The sequence below is a fragment of the Pristiophorus japonicus genome, chromosome 20, assembly GCF_044704955.1.
Source record: "Pristiophorus japonicus isolate sPriJap1 chromosome 20, sPriJap1.hap1, whole genome shotgun sequence".
Classification (NCBI taxonomy): domain Eukaryota; kingdom Metazoa; phylum Chordata; class Chondrichthyes; family Pristiophoridae; genus Pristiophorus; species Pristiophorus japonicus.
The window spans coordinates 9986875-10007480 of NC_091996.1; the positions used below are offsets into that span (position 1 = coordinate 9986875).

General features: G+C 46.8%; 1 protein-coding gene across 6 annotated transcripts in view; it reads right to left on the minus strand.

Annotated features, from left to right (window-relative positions):
* The window catches only part of LOC139233158 (G-protein-signaling modulator 1-like), a 326419-nt gene that overhangs the window by 154660 nt on the left and 151153 nt on the right, over nucleotides 1–20606 (minus strand). For 5 of the 6 annotated variants that reach the window (XM_070863742.1, XM_070863741.1, XM_070863739.1 and 2 more), the window contains 3 exons: nucleotides 19277–19392; nucleotides 8545–8700; nucleotides 2240–2348 (listed from right to left, as the gene is read on the minus strand). In XM_070863742.1, the coding sequence (XP_070719843.1) occupies nucleotides 2240–2348; nucleotides 8545–8700; nucleotides 19277–19392 (381 nt within the window). The remainder of the gene's footprint in view (nucleotides 1–2239; nucleotides 2349–8544; nucleotides 8701–19276; nucleotides 19393–20606) is intronic. The other variant, XM_070863740.1, reaches the window with a different exon arrangement.

Genomic DNA, 20606 nt, shown 5'->3' on the forward strand with positions numbered 1-20606 from the left:
AGAGCAATGTCGGAGGCAGTGGGACGCAGCAGGCGGTGAGTTGATTAATTTCAGCCCCAGTGTCTATTGCACTTGTTTAACTTGGCTGCTGTAAGCCAATCACGTGGTCGGTCTGAATGCAATCGGTTCCCCACATGGCTGAGTCATGGCTCTTTAGGCTGCATTACAACTGCTCCACGGTTAAAGGGATTGGAAATGGGTCTTGCCCCAATTAAGGGTTACTGTGGATCATGCAGTTTAATTAATAACACGTCAGTCCCTTGGGTATCGTGCTATATTTTGTTTTGCAACTGTTTCCAACATTTTTCTTAGTGAGTAAAGCCTGAAGCTGGGTTATTTTCGATGCATCTCTATCGGCTCCAACAGCATTCAATCCGCTCAGCACATCCGACAAGGCCTTTCTCATTTGTCCCTTCAACCATTTCTCCTGCACAATATTGAGAATTCTAAATTTACCTTTTGATTTACAAGTGGAATCGCTAATCCTCCTCTTCGTGATGGGTTGCCTTTGTCTAAAACCACTGATTTATAGCCAAATTCCCAATTATTCAGTGCGCAACTGATTCGAATTGGCACGCTGCATTCAAATTGCATCCAATGTGCCAATTTAATCCATTTACACATCGGAAAGATCCAAACCCTTGGTGCTAATCTGTTCAAAGCCTTTTCACTACAGTGGGAAAGAAAATCTTGGCTTCATCAATTGGCAGTCTTTCCACCTCTGACGTTCTGGCTTCAAGCTCCAAGTGTTAGCCGTGGCTCCGTGGGTAGCGCTCTTGCCTTGGAGTCAGAAGGTTGTGGGAGCACAAAAAAAAATCTAGGCTGACACTCCAGTGCAGTGCTGAGGGAGTGCTGTCGGAGGTGCCGTCTTTCAGATGAAACGTTAAACCGAGGCCCCGTCTGCTCTCTCAAGTGGACATAAAAGATCGCATGGCACTATTTCGAAAAAGAGCAGGGGAATTATCCCTGGTGTCCTGGAGCCATTATTTATCCCTCAATTAACATAACAAAAAAAACCAGATTATCTGGTCATTATCACATTGCAGTTTGTGGGAGCTTGCTGTGTGCAAATTGGCTGCCGCGTTTCCTACACTACAACAGTGACTACGCTTCAAAAGTACTTCATTGGTTGCAAAGAGTTTTGGGACGTACGGTGGTCGTGAAAGACGCTATAGAAATGCAAGTCAGTCAGTCTTTCTTTTCAATTCAGGACCTGGGCACGCAATCTCATCTGACATCTCGTGCAGTACTTAGGGAGTGCTGCGTTGTCGGTGGTGTTGCCTTTTGGGAGCGGCATTAACCCAAGGCCCTGTCTGCCTGTTCAGAAGGACATAAAAGATTCCATGGCACTATTTGGAGAAAAACAGGGAGCATCGTGGCCAACTATTATCAAAAATTAGATGATCTGATCATTCATCTCATTGTTGTTGCTGCGTGCGAACGGGATGCCACTGCTGCCTACAGTACAACAGTGACTACACGTAAACAGCAGTTGATTGGCTGTGGAGTCCTTTGGGACATCCTGAGGATATGAAAGAAGAAAAGCAAGACTTGCATTTATATAGCGCCTTTCACGACCACCAGAGGTCTCAAAGTGCTTTACAACCAATAAAGTACTTTTGGAGTGTGGTCACTGTGGGAAACATGGCAGCCAATTTGCGAGGCCAATTTGTATAGTCGAGGCCTGCACTTCAGTGTGCTGTTGAGGGATTGTTGCACTGTCGTACGCACTGTCTATTGGATGTGGCGTTAAACCGAGGGCCTGTCAGGAATACGTACAAGATCAATGCAAGGTTATTCACCTTGGAGCAGGTAAAATTAAGAGGTGATTTAATAGAGGTGTTCAAAATCTTGAAGGGTTTTGATAAGAGTAAATAAGGAGAAATTGTTTCCACTGGCAGAAAGGTCGGTAATCAGAGGAGACAGAGTTAAGGTAATTGGCGAAAGAATCAAAGGCAAGAAACATAATTTATGCGGCGAGTTGTTATAAGCCTGGAATATGCTGCCTGAAAAGGCAACGGAAGCTGATTCAATAGTAACTTGCAAAAGGGAATGAGATAAACACTAGTTGATCTGGTATATATTGCCCGAAGGGGAAATTTTTGCAGGGCTATGCGGCAAGGACAGGGGATTGGGATTAATTGGACAGTTCCTTCACAGAGCAGGCACGGGCACGATGGGTCGAATGGCCTCTTTCTGTGCTGTATGATTCCAAGGCATCACCCTCAAGTTTTCTTACCTCTCTGGAGATCTCTAGGTGTTTGGAAGCGAAGTGCAGTCCTTGCTCGTGGCTCCCAAGGGACACGTAGGCATTTCCCAGACTCCAGCAGGCTCTGCCTTCGCCAACCCTGTCCAAACAGCCAAGAGTAACATCTTATTGTCCAGTTTCATGGGAATGTGCCACATTGTGCAGTCAGAGATGAGATTAGATGATTCTCACTCTCTCTTGTCAGTGCACAAATCTCACAGAAAACATGCCAGTTATCCTCGCTCTGGTTTTCTATTGTGTCAAAAAAATTATTGACATAACTTTTTGCAACAAACTTTTTCAATTTAAAATCATGACAGCACCCTTGTCTATACCTGTACATAGAAAACACATTAAAAAAAAATTCATTCACGGGATGTGGGAATCACTGGCAAGACCAGCATTTATTGCCCATCCCTAATTGCCCTTGGGAAGGTGGTGATGAGCTGCCTTCTTGAACCGCTGCAGTCCGTGTGGTGAAGGTACTCCCACACAGTGCTGTTAGGGAGTCAGTTCCAGGATTTTGACCCAGCAACGATGAAGGAACGGCTGATATATTTCAAAGTCAGGATGGTGTGTGACTTGGAGGTGGTGGTGTTCCATGCTGCCCTTGTCCTTCTAAATGGTGGTGGTCGGGGATTTGAGAGGTGCTGCTGAAAAATTGTCAATATCTAGAAATTTGAGTTGGGTTAATTGTCCAAATGAGAACAGAGGGCCTGTTTTATATCTGCTCTCAAATGTGCTTTATTGCAGGGAGATGCTTCACATGACAAATTAAGCAGCTGAATATCTGGATCAGAACAGGATCGATGGTTGTAAGGATGTGTACAGCTAGATCTAATCAAATGTTACATAGCACACGAGGCGTCAGGATCTTGTGAATGTCAAGCCAAGGAAGACTGCTTGTTAAGGATGTTGCTGACCTGTGCTCGCTGACCTACATTGGCTCCCGGTTAGGTAACGCCTCGATTTCAAAATTCTCATCCTCGTTTTCAAATCCCTCCATGGCCTCGGCCCTCCCTATCTCTGTAATCTCCTCCAACCTCACAACTGCCCCTCCCCCCCACCACCCCACCCCCCCCACCCCCCCACCACCCCACCCCCCCCACCCCCCCACCCACCCCGCGAGATGTCTGCGCTCCTCTAATTCTGCCCTCTTGTGCATCCCTGATTATAATCGCTCAACCATTGGTGGCCGTGCCTTCTGTTGCCTAGGCCCTAAGCTCTGGAACTCCCTGCCTAAACCTCTCCGCCTCTCGTTCCTCCTTCAAGCTTTTTGTCACCTGCCCTAATTTCTCCTTATGTGGCTCGGTGTCAAATTTGTTATCTCATATTACTCCTGGTGAAGCGCCTTGAGACGTTTCACTACGTTAAAGGCGCTATATAAATACTAGCTGTTGTTGTTGTTAGATTGTGTATCCTGCTTGATCTAACTTGGAGGGAGGGGTGGGGCCGGGAGGAGGCGTGAAACTTTACAATCTCATCTTCAGATGTTGCAAATTGGGGACAGTCTAGGCGAGAGTGGACTACACATGGTCTGTTGCAAGGAACAATCTTGAACACCTGAAATAACCGATTCTTGTTCCATATTTTCTTACGCTAACATTGTTTCACCAGCATCAGGCACTAAAGCCACCAGTTTTGCTGCTCCGTTGGTAAGGGTCGACTAAAGTTCCCTCCCCCCTGCCCCCGCTTGATGGATCGCTAGTCGTTCTCTCTTCGTGCAACTGAAATCACAAAAGACACAGCTAAATGCTGATGGTAACATCTCTTTTACAAGAGCATTGGCAAAACTCTTGATGCAAAGGACTGTCTGTTTGATGAATGGCACTTGTATCAGCTGTAGGTGACCTTCCCTGCCGTGACAGATTGCCCCGTAACAGAGAATCACTGGTCGGTAATACTTTATTAGTCAGCCGAGTTAATCATGCAGCTTTCCTGTCGTCAACAAGAAGGGCCACTGAATCCGAGAGTGGTCCTCACTGCAATGCTCATCGTCTGTTAATACATTTATTGATGACAATCAATTCAAAGTGCGTGCATCCGGTCTCACAGGATTAGTCCCGCTGCTTCCCGTGTCCTTAATAAACCTGGTTCAACAGGTTGAAGATGTCAAGCATACTGAACACTTGAGTACAGGACACGGGTGGACAAATTTTTCGGCCTGAGGACCACATCTGAATATGGAAATTGTACGCCGGGCCACAAATACTCAAGAAACGAACAACTCCTGTTCAAACAGGGACAACACAATATTGTTTTAAAATCAACTCTGTGTTAAAATAATACTGTTGAACAATGCACTGTTGGAAAATTGCATCACTGAGTTGTTTGTTGATTTTTTACCACACAACTCTATTGCTCCCGTCAGAACACAAATTTTATTACATCTAAGACTTTTCAGTGCACTGCACTTCGTAAAAGTTTGGTACTTTTCCCCGTTTATTGTCGACTTCTTTATGTTTAAATGGTAATTTGCTTTGCTGAATCATCTAATTCTCCATTTGACTGTGGCGATAATCAAAATATATTCAAACTATTTTAGCTTCAAAGTAAACCAGAGGTTCTAAAGCAATTTCTTTTTCATCAATTTAACTCTGAGGAAGAAATATTAAAATAGTGGTATTTCACTATTTTTAGTAGTCAAGTGTTTAAATAATTGTTATAACGTAACGAAGCTCGCGGGCCGGATGAAAAGCCTTCATGGGCCGGATATGGCCCCCGGGCTGTAGTTTGTTCACCCCTGGTATAGCAAATTTATTGACATTTAAAAGGGGAAAGAGAAGCTTAGGTGAGTAAATACTGTTCCAAGTCCTGCCCCAGTAATAAATACATGTGTTCAGTCCGCAAGCGTGACCCTGAGCTTCTGGTTGCCTGTCACTTTAATTCTCCGCTCCACTCCCACTCTGATCTCTCCGTCCTCGGTCTCCTACACTGTTCCAACGAAGTTCAACGCAAGCTCGAGGAACAGCACCTCATCTTTCGTTTAGGCACTTTACAGCCTTCTCGACTCAACATCGAGTTCAACAATTTCAGACCATAACCTCTGCCCATATTTTTTCGGACGGTAGCTGTTGATAATCCTGTTAACCCCATTTACACCTTTTCTGGGCCCATCTTTTGTTCCTTTACTTGTCCCATTGCCATCTCCTCTTGCCTCGCACCATCATCCCTTTTGTCATTTAATCTCTCCTGCCTTCCGCCCTATCACAGACCTTCCCTTTTGTTCTTTCTGCTCGCTTCCCTGCCCCTGCGCTTGCTTAAAAAGAAAGACTTGCATTTATAGAACGCCTTTCACGACCACCGGATGTCTCAAAGCGCATTACAGTCAATGAAGTACTTTTGCAGTGTAGTCACTGTCGTAATGTGGGAAACGCGGCAGCCAATTTGCGCACAGCAAGATCCCATAAACAGCAACGTGATACTGACCTGATCATCTGTTTTTTTTGTTACGTTGATTGAGGGATAAATATTGGCCAGGACACCAGAGATAACTCCCCTGCTCTTCTTTGAAATAGTGCCATGGGATCTTTTACGTCCACCTGAGAGAGCAGATGGGGCCTCGGTTTAACGTCTCATCCGAAAGACGGCACCTCCGACAGTGCAGCACTCCCTCAGCACTGCACTGGAGTGTCAGCTTAGATTTTTTTTTCAATGTGCTCAAGTCCCTGGAGTGGGACTTAAACCCGCAACCTTCTGACCCAGAGGCGAGTGTGCTACCCACTGAGACACGGCTGATTTTTGCCAGTTCTGACGAAGGTTTATCGACCTGAAACATTAACTCTGTTTCTCTCTCCACAGATGCTGCCTGACCTGCTGAGTATTTGCAGCATGTTCTGTTTTTATTTCAGATTTCCAGCATCCGCAGTGGTTGCATAAATACACGCCACTCCTTTAACGTCTCTCAGAATTTGCTGCCCAATGCCGACAGTCACCATTTCAGGGTTTGGTCAATACATCAAAACAATTCTAGTCCGTTGTATTTTCACAAGTGCACCTGAGCAGTGGGGTGCCTGAACGTTTGAGATTGGCTCCACTCTTCCAAAAGAGCTTTCTGTTAGAGTCGGGCTGGACACAGACACCTCGCCAGAAGCTAATCTGGAAAGAGTATACCGGTACATCGTCCGATATCAGGAATCCTCGAGACTGAGTCCGTTCCAGTTTTGGGGGGTTTTCCGGATTTCAGACCAGGAAATCAATAGTCTGAAATCCAGAATCCTCGTCCAAATCCGTGCCGGGTTTTGAGCGGCAAGGTCAGAAATCCGGAAAAACCCGAAACCCGGCACGGATTCGGTCAAGCATTCCGGATTTCAGACTTGATTTTCTTGTCTGAAATCCGGAATCCTCGATCAATCCGTGCCGGATTTTGAGTTTTTAACCTCAAAAATGTCCGGTCTTTCGTTCAATAATTCCGGACGCCTCCACCAGCTATGCGCAAGACCTTGCACCTGTATTCAAGGCTGAGATCGGTGGATTTTTGGACTCTAGGGGAATCAAGGGTTACAGGCGGGAAAGCGGAGATGCGGTCAAAGATCAGCCATGATCTTATTGAATGGCGGAGCAGGCTCGAGGGGCACAAGGGCCTACGCCTGCTCCTATTTCTTATGTTGCCTTCACACCTCCCAGCAGAATGCGGAGTGCTACAATACCCACAAAGTGAAGTGTTGCCAACCAGCAACAATGTACAAAATTTGATTATAAAGCTTCTCCCCCCCGCTCTCACCCCGCCTGCTCTGCCCCCCACCCCCCCACCCAATCAGTGTCATTTGCACTTAGTTTATATTGACTAACTGGTTCAGTTCAGATCATGTTGAATTGCTTGTTGACCAAATGCCAACCGTACTAAACCAGGAGATGAGCTGAATTAGAGAGTATTAAAGTTAAAATAAGATCATGGTTGCGTAAAGCTAAATTATCAACTGGCTTTCTGATCACATGCCCAGAATGCCAGCTGCTCCTTTAATAGTTTTTGCGTCCTTGTCTCAGACCTGCCCACGTCTACAAAACTGATGCTGCGAATTATGAGCCAGACCGTCCAATAGGGAAAAACAATAATCAAGAAACGGATGAAGGTTAACTGAATTATGTTACTGAGCAATTCTTGGCACAGAGCAAAAATGTAAGCCAGAGAACCAGATGGCAAGTTGCAAGAACGAAGAAAATCAACTGCACGCTTTGCTTTGAGGGGTTAAACTTCTCAGATGTTGGAGGAAGTTTTAACAGTGAGCCAAAGTCAAAAGGCACGAACTGAATGCCGACACTGTCCTTTTATAGTTTCAGCTGTGGCTCAGTGGGCAGCACTCTCTCGCCTCTGAGTCAGAAGGTTGTGGGTTCAAGTCCCACTCCAGAGACTGGAGCACATAATCTCGGCTGACACTCCAGTGCAGTGCTTGAGGGAGCGCCGCACTGTCGGAGGGGCAGTGCTGAGGGAGCGCCGCACTGTTGGAGGGACAGTACTGAGGGAGCGCCGCACTGTCGGAGGGGCAGTGCTGAGGGAGCGCCGCACTGTCGGAGGGGCAGTACTGAGGGAGCGCCGCACTGTCGGAGGGGCAGTACTGAGGGAACGCCGCACAGTCAGAGGGGCAGTACTGAGGGAGCGCCGTACTGTCGGAGGGGCAGTACTGAGGGAGCGCCGCACTGTCGGAGGGGCAGTGCTGAGGGAACGCCGCACTGTCGGAGGGGCAGTGCTGAGGGAACGCCGCACTGTCGGAGGGGCAGTGCTGAGGGAGTGCCGCACTGTCGGAAGGGCAGTACTGAGGGAACGCCGCACAGTCAGAGGGGCAGTACTGAGGGAGCGCCGTACTGTCGGAGGGGCAGTACTGAGGGAGCGCCGCACTGTCGGAGGGGCAGTGCTGAGGGATGAGGCGTTAAACCGAGGCCCTGTCTGCTCTCTCAGGTAGAAGTAAAAGATCCCATGGCACTATTTAGAAGAAGAGCAGGGGAGTTATCCCCGGTGTCCTGGGCCAATATTTATCCCTCAATTAACATAACAAAAACAAATTATCTGATCATTGTCACATTGCTTTTGCTTGTGCGCAAATTGGCTGCCGCGTTTCCTACATTACAACAGTGACTACACTCAAAAAGTACTTCATTGGCTGCAAAGCGCTTTGATGGTCGTGAAAGGCACTATATAAATCCAATTCCTTCTTACGGAGATAGGGGGGCGGGGGCGAGGAGGGGGGGGCGGCGGCGAGGAAAGGGAGGGATTTGAAAACAAGGATGAGAATTTTGAAATCGAAGGTGTTGCTTAACACACAAATGTAAAAACAAATCGCCATTTCAAAGCCCCTAACCTGTCATTTAGTTCCTGGGCGATGGACAGATGCTTGAGGTGGTAGTCGATAGCTTTCTCATAGTCCTCCAGCAGTGTGTAAGTGTTGCCCAGGCTGTAACACGCTTGGGCTTCAACTGCCTGATCCTTCAGCTGCCTGGATATCTGGAGTGTTTTTCTGTGGAAGTAAAAGAAACAGGTCAGCTGTCAAAGCAACGCAAACGGATTCCTGGCAAGGATATGCATCATGTCCAGAAAGCCAATGTTGTTTTTTATTATTTTTTTTAATTGGTTTCCAAACACTAATTGAACAACTGTGGAACTGCAACTTTACTTCCAACGGTCTTTACTTCGGGCAAATCAAATGGGCCCACCTCACCCCAAAATTAGAAGGGGAGTTCTCCACGGTGTCCTGGGTCAATACTTAACCCCTCAACCAACAAATCTTTTTGTCTTATAGCACTCCTGTGAAGCGCTTTGGGCCGTTTTACTACATTAAAGGTGCTATATAAATGCAAGTTTGGTGTTTAAAGATTTATTCTTTTTTTCTCTTCAGTCTCGACATTAATCCTCAGGTTTGGTTTGGTTGTGAATGGACAGGACCCAGGTCGGTCTGATCACTGCAATCTGCTGGAGCTTCCAAAGGAAATAGGAGTACAGGTGCAGCGTCGAAAATCCCGAGTTCCAGAATCCGGAAGGTTACGGAATCCGGGACAATCGGGTGGTGGGGTCACCCGGAATCCATAAAATGTTCTGGAATCCGGACCCGACGACCCTGCTGACCTCAGGGCCTCCTCGCCGGCCGGCCCGAACATCATCTTGGGACCTCCCCACCCACTTTCTGGCATTCCGAAATCCGGAAATACCCAAACCTGGGCTCGTGTGTTTCCGGATCCGTGACGTCAGAAAGACGATCGAAAGTCCGGAATCCGGAACGGTCTCGTTCCCGGCTTCTCGACGCTGCACCTGTATTCGCAAAGAGGCCGTCGGTAACTCGGAGAAGTAAAGAAAGCAAGCAGAATTGGATGTCCTTTGAAAGTTGTTGTTGTTTTTAAGAAAGACTTGCATTTCTATAGCGCCTTTCACGGCCACCGGACGCCTCAAAGCGCTTTGCCGCTAATTAGGTACTTTTTTTTTTGAACTGTAGTCACTGTTGTAATGTCGGAAACGCGGCAGCCAATTGTCGCACAGCAAGCTCCCACACACAGCAATGCGGTAATGACCAGATAATCTATTTTTTTTGTTACGTTGGTTGAGGGATATAATATTGGCCAGGACACCAGGGATAACTCCCCTGCTCTTCTTCGAAATAGTGCCGTGGGATCTTTCACGTCCACCCGAGAGAGCAGACGGGGCCTCGGTTTAACGTCTCATCAGAAAGACGGATTTAGTTAAAGTTGTGGACCGAGTAATTGCAAGTTCTGGGCCAACGGATTGGGGTCTCGGAATTCCCACCCATTTACACCAGGTCCTCGGGACGGCACGTGGGAAATGGGCAGTACCCGCTCAATATCGAATCCACCACATCTGGAAGTAGGGTGAAGGGACTGGGTTGAGGGTGGAAACTAGCACAACTGGAAAAGAGAATTAATAGCCTTCAGGTCTGGAGGAGCAGATTATACCTCAGCTTTAACAAAAAAAAGTTGAGAGAAACGTCTTAAGGTGAAACACACGAAATTGACAAGAGTTATGGGTTTTCTCCCTTTTTTCCGACATAAAAGGGCCGAATCTTCAAGCCTCGGGGGTTAGAGTTACGTTAATACTGAGTAAAGCATCCCTGCTCTCAACCACCAATTTTCAACCTCAGCTGCCCAGCCAGGTGTTACTTGCAGACAGCATAATTTGAAGAGGTGTAATTTAAAGGTTGAATCATACTTGTCTCAGAACTTCATGTACCCATTGATCATTCCCAAAATAGAAGGAAGCAGCTCCGAGAAGGACACAGCTTTTCACAATTACTAACCAGCGCACTGCTGAAAACTGCTACTGTGTCATTTGAACAGAAGATCCCAATCTCGCCAAAGTACGTGAACTGTGAGGACAGAGTCGTAACTACTGTAAAACGTAGAGGAACAGCAACATGCTGAACAACAACATGTATTTATATTGCGCCTTTCACGTAAAGATCCCAAGGTGCTACACGGGAGAATTATGAGATAAAAAATTTGACACCGAGCCGCGTAAGTCGAAATTAGCGCAGGTGACCAAAAGCTTGGTCCAAGAGGTATATTTTAAGGAGCGTCTTGAAGGAGGAAAGAGAGGTAGAGAGAGGTGGAGGCTTAGGCAGGGAGTTCCAGAGCTTGGGGCCGAGGCAACAGAAGGCACGGCCACCGATGGTTGAGCAATTATAATCGGGGATGCGCAAGAGGGCAGAATTAGAGGAGCGCAGACATCTCGGGGGAGTTGTGGTGCTGGAGGAATCATACTTGCAGTCACTCCTGTTATACCTGTAGAAGGAACATGCTGAATGTCCTTGTGCAAGTACGAGTCTCTCTGGCAATTTTACAGTTTAAAAAAAAAACAAAGACTTGCATTTATATAGCACCTCTCTCAGTCTCAGGACGTCCCAAAGCACTTTACAGCCAATGAAGTACTTTTGGAGTTTAGTCACTGCTGTAATGTAGGAAATGCAGCAGCTAATTCATGCACAGCAAGCTCCCACAATCAGCAATGTGATAATGACCAGATAATCTGTTTTTTTTTGTTACGTTGATTGAGGGATAAATATTGGCCCCAAGACACGGGGATAACTCCTCTGCTCTTCTTCGATATAGTGCCATGGGATCTTTCACGTCCACCTGAGAGGGCAGACGGGACCTCGGTTTAACATCTCCTCTGAAAGATGGCACCTCTGACAGTGCAGCGTTCTCTCAGCACTGCACTGGCGTGTCAGCCTAGATTTTTGTGCTCAAGTCTATGGAGTGGAACTTGAACCCACAACCTTCTGACTCAGAGGCGAAAGTGCTGCCACTCTGGGCTACCAGTGATATCTGGAAAGCACTGCCTGAAGAGGCGGTGGAAGCAGATACAGCAATAACTTTCAAAACGAATTTGAGATATATACTTAAAAAGGAGTAGCATTTGCAGGGCTACAGGAGAAAGAGTAGGGGAAATGGGACTAATGGGTAGTTCTTCCAAGAGCTGTAGGCTACGCCTCGATTTCAAAATTCTTATCCTTGTTTTCAAATCCCTCCACGGCCTCGCACCTCCCTATCTCTGTAATCTCCTCCAGCCCCACAATCCCCCCCGAGATGTCTGCGCCCCCCTAATTCTGCCCTCTTGAGCATCCCTGATTATAATCGCTCAACCATTGGCGGCCGTGCCTTCTGTTGCCTAGGCCCCAAGCTCTGGAACTCCCTGCCTAAACCTCTCTGCCTCTCTTTCCTCCTTTAAGACGCTCCTTAAAACCTACCTCTTTGACCAAGCTTTTGGTCATCCGCCTTAATTTTCTCCTCATGTGGCTCGGTGTCAAATATTTGATCTTACACTGATTCCTGTGAATTGCCTTGGGACGTCTTGCTACGTTAAAGGCACTATATAAATACAAGTTGTTGTAAGATTCTATGGTGATTAGGAATCAAACTTGGGATCTCATGGACACCGACAGTAAATTTATCAATGGAAACAATCAAAAGCGTTTAATATCAAGGGTCTATGTAAAGAATTAGTGAAGACAAGATGTGGTCCTTTGGAATTGGTACAGCAGGAACAAAGGGGACGAGTCCTGCTGCACTGGAATTCTATACAGGTTGGACCTCTCTGGTCCGGCACCCTCGGGAGCTGACCGGTGCTGGAATAAAGAATTTTCCGAACCACGGGAGGTTACGCTTACCGGTACCTGTCAACAGCGCCCGGGCTCCTGTGTGTGTGTGTGTGCGCGCGCGCGTGCTGGCAGCCTGTGGGTGGCTCCCTCAGCACCCGCGCACACACTCACCGACTGACAGCCCCTCCAGCCAATCGCCGAACACACTCACTGATTGACAGCCGCTCCGGCCAATCGAAACTTTTTAATATAAACCCTCCTCTCCTTCAGACCCAGCTAATAGCGAACCACGGGTGTTTGCGGGCCAGAGAGTCCTGGACCAGCGAGGTCCAACCTGTACAATCGGCATGAATTTTAGTTCTGCGTTCAGGTGGAGCTGGCCCTGTGTGTCAACAAGCACCAACACATGGTCGGGAGTCTGCCGCAGATCATCATTCACTCCAGCACGACGACTGCTTCATGCAGTCCAGAGACGGGAGTCCGTGTAATGATCTTACCTGGAGTATTGTGCGCAGTTTTGGTCTCTTTACCTAAGAAAGGATATACTTGCCATAGAGGGAGTGCAGCGAAGGTTCACCAGACAGATTCCTGGAATGGCAGGACTGTCGTATGAGGAGAAATTGGGTCGACTAGGCCTGTATTCACTAGAGTTTAGAAGAATGAGAGGGGATCTCATTGAAATGTATAAAATTCTGACTGGGTTGGATAGACTGGATGCGGGGAGGAAGTTTCCCCTGGGCTGGGAAGTCGAGAAGAAGGGGTCACAGTCTCAGGATATGGGGTAGGAAATTTAGGACCGAGATGAGGAGAGATTTTTTTCACTCAGAGGGTGGTGAAGCTGTAGAATTCTCTATCACAGAAGGTTGTGGAGGACAAGTCACTGAATGTATTTAAGAAGGAGATAGATAGATTTCGAGAAACAAAAGACATCAAGGGGTATGGGGAAAGAGCGGGAATATGGTGTTGAGATAGAGGATCAGCCATGATCATATCGAATGGCGGTGCAGTTTCGAAGGGCCGAATGGCCTACTACTGCTTCTATATTTCTATGTTACTTCTGATTATGAGGCGGTCAGTAACCCTCAGGGCGGCCTTCTGAAAAGCAGCTGCAGCTTTACGTCTTCTGGGAAAATGGGAATTATGAGAACAGCCCGCAGCTTAAAAAGCAGCTTTTTAACCTGACGCTGATAAATGGGTTTATTTTTTTGTAATCCTATAGCGTCCTTTTTCAGGCAGATTCTGTGAGTTGTGCTGGCTGGGGAGCGGAGGGGGACAGATGGGGGAAGGGGCCCCCTCATAAATCCTCGATGAAGCTACAACTACAAATGAGTTAGAGGTAACTGTGCGAATAATCAGTGCTTCACGAATGGTTTGAGCAGCCAAGAGAAGCCACCTGCAACATTATAATGTAACGGTGCAATGTATAATGAGAAGGACAGGGGGGAAAAAGCACGTTAAACGCTTGTCCAATGATTTTGCCAAATTTCTAGACTACATAAGAAATAGGAGCAGGAGTAGGCCATACGGCCCCTCGAGTCTGCTCCGCTATTCAGTAAGATCATGGCTGATCTTCGACCTCAACTCCACTTTCCCGCCCGATCTCCGTATCCCTTGATTCCCCAGACTCCAAAAATCTATTGATCTCAGCTTTCAATATATTCAGTGACTGAGCCTCCACAGCCCTCTGGGGCAGAGAATTCCAAAGATTCACCACCCTTTGAGTGAAGAAATTCCTCCTCATCTCGCTCTTAAATGGCCGACCCCTATTCCTGAGACTGTGACGTCTAGTTCTAAACACTCCAGCCCGGGGGAAACAACCTCTCAGTATCTACCCTGTCAATCCCCCTCAGAATCTTGTATGTTTCAATGAGATCACCTCTCATTCTTCTAAACTCCAGAGAGTATAGGCTCATTCTACACAATCTCTCCTCATAAGACAGCCCTCTCATCCCAGGAATCAATCTTGTGAACCTCCATTGTATCCTTCCTTAGATAAGGAGACCAAAACTGTGCACAGTACTCCAGGCATGGTCTCACCAAGGCCCGATACAATTGTAGCAAGACTTCCTTACTCTTATACTCCAACCCCCTTGCAATAAAGGACAACATGCCATTTGCCTTCCTTATTGTTATGACTAGAATGCTCATTGGGCAACACTTCATTATGCTATATGGATCAAATCATTATGACAGTTTCATGACATTACTGAAGGAGTCTAACTGCATGTAGAGTGTCCACATGACTAGACTTGCGTCAACCAACCCAGTCAATAAAACAGAATACACAATGCTCCACATAACAATACTCCAATTTATTCTTGGCCTTTGATCCTGTGGTTGTTGCTAAGCTATTTGATTGCCTGTCCCGCCATCTAATTTGGGATTAACCTGCATTTCTTGCCACTTAATATCGTCGCAAGTCACTCCCGTCAGAAGTCCCATGTCCTATTGCTGATCCCATCCCTCCCCCTTGGGCATTGAGGGAATGAAGGGAGGTGGGGATTGGGCGGGAAAATGGAGCTGAGGTCAAAGATCAGCCATGATGTCACTGAATGGCGGGGCAGGCTTGAGGGGTCCCTGTGGCCTGCTCCTGCTTCTTATATTCTTGGTTGCCCACTCAAACTCAACTCCAGAGTGTTGCAGCCTCTGGGTCCTGGTTGACCTCGAGCTGAACTTCAAACCCCACATCTGGTCCATCAGCAATACTGCCTACTTCCAGCTCCAAAAGATGGCTGGTCTCATAAGAACATAACATAAGAACATAAGAATTGGGAGCAGGAGTAGGCCAGTCGGCCCCTCGAGCCTGCTCCGCCATTCAATGAGATCATGGCTGATCTTCTACCTCAACTCCACTTTCCCGCCTGATCCCCATAGAACCTTGACACCCTTAATATCCAAAAATCTATCAATCTGTCTTGAATATACTCAACGACTGAGCCTCCACAGCCCTCTGGGTTGGAGAATTCCAAAGATTCACCACCCTCTGAGTGAAGAAGGCTCTCCTCATCTCAGTCCTAAATGGCCGACCCCTTATCCTGAGACTGTGACCCCTGGTTCTAGACTCCCCAACCAGGGGAAACATCCTCCCTGCATCTACCCTGTTAAGCCCTTTAAGAATTTTGGATGTTTCAATGAGATCACCTCTCATTCTTCTAAACTCTAGAGAATATAGGCCTAGTCTACTCAATCTCAGAGGACAATCCCCCCCATCCCAGGAATCAGTCCATGTCCCCATTTCTCTCCTGTTGTTGGAATAATCTCTCATGAACACCTGGTTGCCTCCAGACTTGACATAGAAACGTAGAAAATAGGAGCAGTAGAAGGCCATTCGGCCCTTCGAGTCTGCAGCGCCATTCAATATGATCATGGCTGATCCTCTATCTCAAGACCATATTCCCGCTTTTTCCCCATACCCCTTGATGTCTTTTGTTTCTAGAAATCTATCTATCTCCCTCTTAAATATATTCAGTGACTTGGTCTCCATAGCCTTCTGTGGTAGAGAATTCCACAGATTCACCACCCTCTGAGTGAAAAATGTTCTCATCTCAGTCCTAAATTTCTTACCCCGTATCCTGAGACTGTGATCCCTTGTTCTTCATGATCTCCTATCTAAACAGTAATCAATACAGGTTGAACCTCTCTTATCCAGAACCCTTGGGACCTGGCCTGTTCTGGATAAGGAATTTTTCTGGACGAGGGGAGGTCACGGTAAATTGGATGATACAGATACTGAGCAAGGGGATATTGGGGCTGGCTGGCTTGGGGCTGGGTGTGCGACAGAGAGATCATGGAGGGAGGGGCGGTGGATCGCGGGGCCAGGCCAGCGATTGCGGGAGTCGGCAACGAGGAAAGGACTTCAATTTGTTCATGTCGTAGCTCTGCGCATGCGCCACCCAGTGGCTGGGAATGGTTCCGGACGAGGGGTGGTTCTGGATAAGGGAGTTCTGGATAAGGGAGGTTCAACCTGTACGTACAAAAAAACTTTGAAGGCAGCAGGACAAGTTGAGAAAGCTGTTAAAAAGCAGCTTTCATTCGAGGTGTTCAAAATCATGAATGGCTTTGATTGGGTATATAAAGAGCAAAAGAACCAGAGGTGACATGAGGAAACATTGTTTTTACGCAGCGAGTTGTGACGATCTGGAATACACTGCCTAAAAAAAGTGTCGGGAGCCGATTCAATAGTAACGTTCCAAAGAGAACTGGATAAATACTTGAAGGGAAAAATTAAAGGGCTATGGGGAAAAGAGCAGGGGGACTGGGACTAATCGGATCGCTCTACCAAAGAGCCAGCACAGGCACGATGGGCCGAATGGCCTCCTGCTTCCTGTAAGATTCTATGATTCTAAAAAAAAGCAATTAAATTAAAAATATTTGCTTGTGTTTGTAACTTGGCCCTTTTAATGAATTGATACCTGCATATTTAAAATGAGTGTGGTCTCAATCTTGCCAACACTGATTAAGTAATGCTTGATGCTCAGTTTCCGTGACACCAATGGACTTGAAACCCCAACTCATCCAGAACGCTGCTGCCCTGAACCTACTCTCATGAAATTGGAGATAAAATTGCAAAGTGCTGCAGTACAGAGGGACCTGGGGATCCTTGTGTATGAAACACAAAAAGTTAGTATGCAGGTACAGCAAGTGACCAGGAAGGCAAATGGAATGTTGGCCTTTATTGCAAGGGGGATAGAGTATAAAAGCAGAGAAGTCCTGCTACAACTGTACAGGGTATTGGTGAGGCCACACCTGGCGTACTGCATACAGTTTTGGTCTCCGTATTTAAGGAAGGATATACTTGCATTGACAGCTGTTCAGAGAAGGTTCACTAGGTTGATTCTAGAGATGAGGGGGTTGATTTATGAGGATAGGTTGAGTAGGTTGGGCCTATACACATTGGAGTTCAGAAGAATGAGAGGCGATCTTATTGAAACATATAAGATAATGAAGGGGCTCGACAAGGTGGATGCAGAGAGGATATTTCCACTCATAGGGGAAACTAAAACTCGGGAACATAGCCTTAGACTAAGGGGCCGCAAATTTAAAACAGAGATGAGGAGGAATTTCTTCTCTCAGAGGGTTGTAAATCTATGGAATTCTCTGCCCCAGAGAGCTGTGGAGGCTGGGTCATTGAATATCTTTAAGGCGGAGATAGACAGATTTTGAGCGATAAGGGAGTAAAGGGTTATGGGGAGCGGGCAGGGAAGTGGAGCTGAGTCCAGGATCAGATCAGCCATGATCTTACTGAATGGTGGAGCAGGCTCGAGGCGCCTAATGGTCTTCTCCTGTTCCAATTTCTTATGTTCTTATGAAATCCCACTCCTCTCCCGCCATTAGCTCTGCTGCCCGTCCTCCCAGCCCATAGATTTCTTCACCTCAGCACAGCCTCACCCTCCCCTACCTTCGGAACCACTTCCAGCCCGACATTCCTGAACCCTGAAACGTCCTGCTCTATGTTACCCATTCCCTCCATTCTCCCGTCGAGGGTGGAGTCTTCAAGCTATCTTGCACTGTGGAATTCCTTCACTGAACCATTTGGTATTACCACATTATCTCCATATTTTCAACGGCCTCCTTGAAAGCAACTTTTCCGACAGAGCCTTTAGCCACCTCCCCCTAACCAACCACCACCCTCAGGCATCTGGTGTCCAATTACAAACTGCCTTCAACGATTTATGCACACATACCCCCAGGTCTCTATTTTCTTGTACCCACTTTAGGACTGTACCATTTAGTTTATATCTCCTCTCCTCATTCTTTCAACCAAAATGTATCACTTCACACCTTTCTGCGTTAAATTTCACCTTCCACGTGTCCGACCATTCCACCAGCCTGTCTATATCCTCTTGAAGTCTATCACTATCCTCCTCACTGTTCACTATACTTCCAAGTTTTGTGTCATCTGCAAATTTTGAAATTGTGCCCTGTACACCCACATCCAAGTCATGATAGCAGTGGTCCCAGTACCGACCCCTGGGGAACACCACTGTATACCTTCCTCCAGTCCGAAAAACAACCGTTCACCACTACTCTCTGTTTCCTGTCACTGAGCCAATTTCGTATCCATGCTGCCACTGTCCCTTTTATTCCATGGGCTTCAACTTGGCTGGCAAGCCTGTTATGTGGCACTTTGTCGAACGCCTTTTTGAAATCCATGTACACCACGTCAACTGCATTCAACCTCATCAACTCTCTCTGTTACCTCATCAAAAAACTCGATCAAGTTGGTTAAACACGATTTGCCTTTAACAAATCCGTGCTGGCTTTCCTTTATTAATTCTCTGTTGAACTGGGCTAAAACAGTTCGATTATGGGGACAGGTTGCACAGACTAGGCTTGGGATCCCTCGAGTGCAGAAGATTAAGGGGTGATCTAATGGAGGAATTGATAGGGTAGCTGGAGAGAAATTATTTCCTCTGGTCAGGGGGTCCAGAACAAGAGGGCATAACTTTAAAATTAGAGCCGGGCCATTCGGGTGTGATGTCAGGAAGCGTTTCTTCACACAAAGGGCAGAGGAAATCTGGAACTCTCTCCCCCGAAAAGCTGCTGAGGGCGGGGCTCAATGGAAAATTTCAAAACAGAGATCGCTAGATTTTTGTCAGGCAAAGGGTTACGGAACCAAAATGGAGCTGAGGTACAGATCAGCCATGATCTAATTGAATGGCGGAACAGGCTTGAGGGGCTGAATGGCCTACCCCTGTTCCTGTGAACCATTGGCGGCCGTGCCTTCAGCTGCTTGGGCCCTAAGCTCTGGAACCTTCTCCCTAAACCTCTCCGCCTCTCGTTCCTCCTTTAAGACGTTCCTTAAAACCTACCTCTTCAACCAAGCTTTTGGTCACCTGCCGTAATTTCTTCTTATGTGGCTCGGTGTCAAATTTACCTGTTTTGTCTTATAACACCGCTGTGAAGCGCCTTGGGATGTTTTACTAGGTTAAAGGCGCTATATAAATAAAAATTGTTGTTGTTGTTGTTGAGCCGAGCAAAGAGACCTTACTTGTAATATTCAGCAGCCACGTCAAACTTCCCCAGGAATATGTGTGCGTTTCCCAGGTTGCTGTAGGCCCTTCTCTCAGCTGCTTTGTCTCCGAATTCCTTTGCTATCGAAAGACGCTGGAAAAAAATAAAATTAATTAAAACAATGTTAAGCCACATCCATTGGGCCTCTCGAACATCACTGAAAACCGATGTATTGGATATTTCAGTATCTCCGCATTACTCACAACTTTCCTGACGTTAAAGTATTTTCCATCATTTGCTAATTATTATTTTAAATTGAGCATTTGCACCAGTGTGACTTTTTTTTTTAAGCACGACATTTGTTGAACTACCGACTTGACACCAGCGCCCCCTATTGACAACGGCCTCCGATAACGATGTCAAGCTCAGACAAGAAAGAAATTGCCTCCAGAGTCTGCTGCCGTATTAACTTGCCTCAGAATCTTAAAATATGCAAATAGCTCCAAATACTTCGGGAAAACATGTTAAGACCAGATTATTTGGCCATTCATTTCACACATCCACTTGCCCCGCATTATTACATAGGATATACACAGAAACACAGAAACATAGAAAATAGGTGCAGGAGTAGGCCATTCGGCCCTTCGAGCCTGCACCATCATTCAATAAGATCATGGCTGATCATTCCCTCAGTACCCCTTTCCTGCTTTCTCTCCATACCCCTTGATCCCCTTAGCCGCAAGGACCATATTGAACTCCCTCTTGAATATATCCAATGAACTGGCATCAACAACTCTCTGCGGCAGGGAATTAAACAGGTTAAGAACTCTGAGTGAAGCAGTTTCTCCTCATCTCAGTCCTAAATGGCCTACCCCTTATCCTAAGACTATGGCCCCTGGTTCTGGACATCGCCAACATCGGGAACAATCTACCCGCATCTAACCTGTCCCGTCCTGTCAGAATCTTGTATGTTTCTATGAGATCCCCTCTCATCCTTCTAAACTCCAATGTATAAAGGCCCAGTTGATCTAGTCTCTCCTCATATGTCAGTCCAGCCATCCCAGGAATCAGTCTGGTGAACCTTCGCTGCACTCCCTCAATAGCAAGAACTTCCTTCCTCAGGTTAGGAGACCAAAACTGAACACAATATTCCAGGTGAGGCCTCACCAAGGCCCTGTACAACTGCAGTAAGACCTCCCTGCTCCTATACTCAAATCCCCTAGCTATGAAGGCCAACATACCATTTGCCTTCTTCACTGCCTGCTGTACCTGCATGCCAACTTTCAATGACTGATGAACCATGACACCCAGGTCTCGTTGCACCTCCCCTTTTCCTAATCTGCCACCATTCAGATAATATTCTGTCT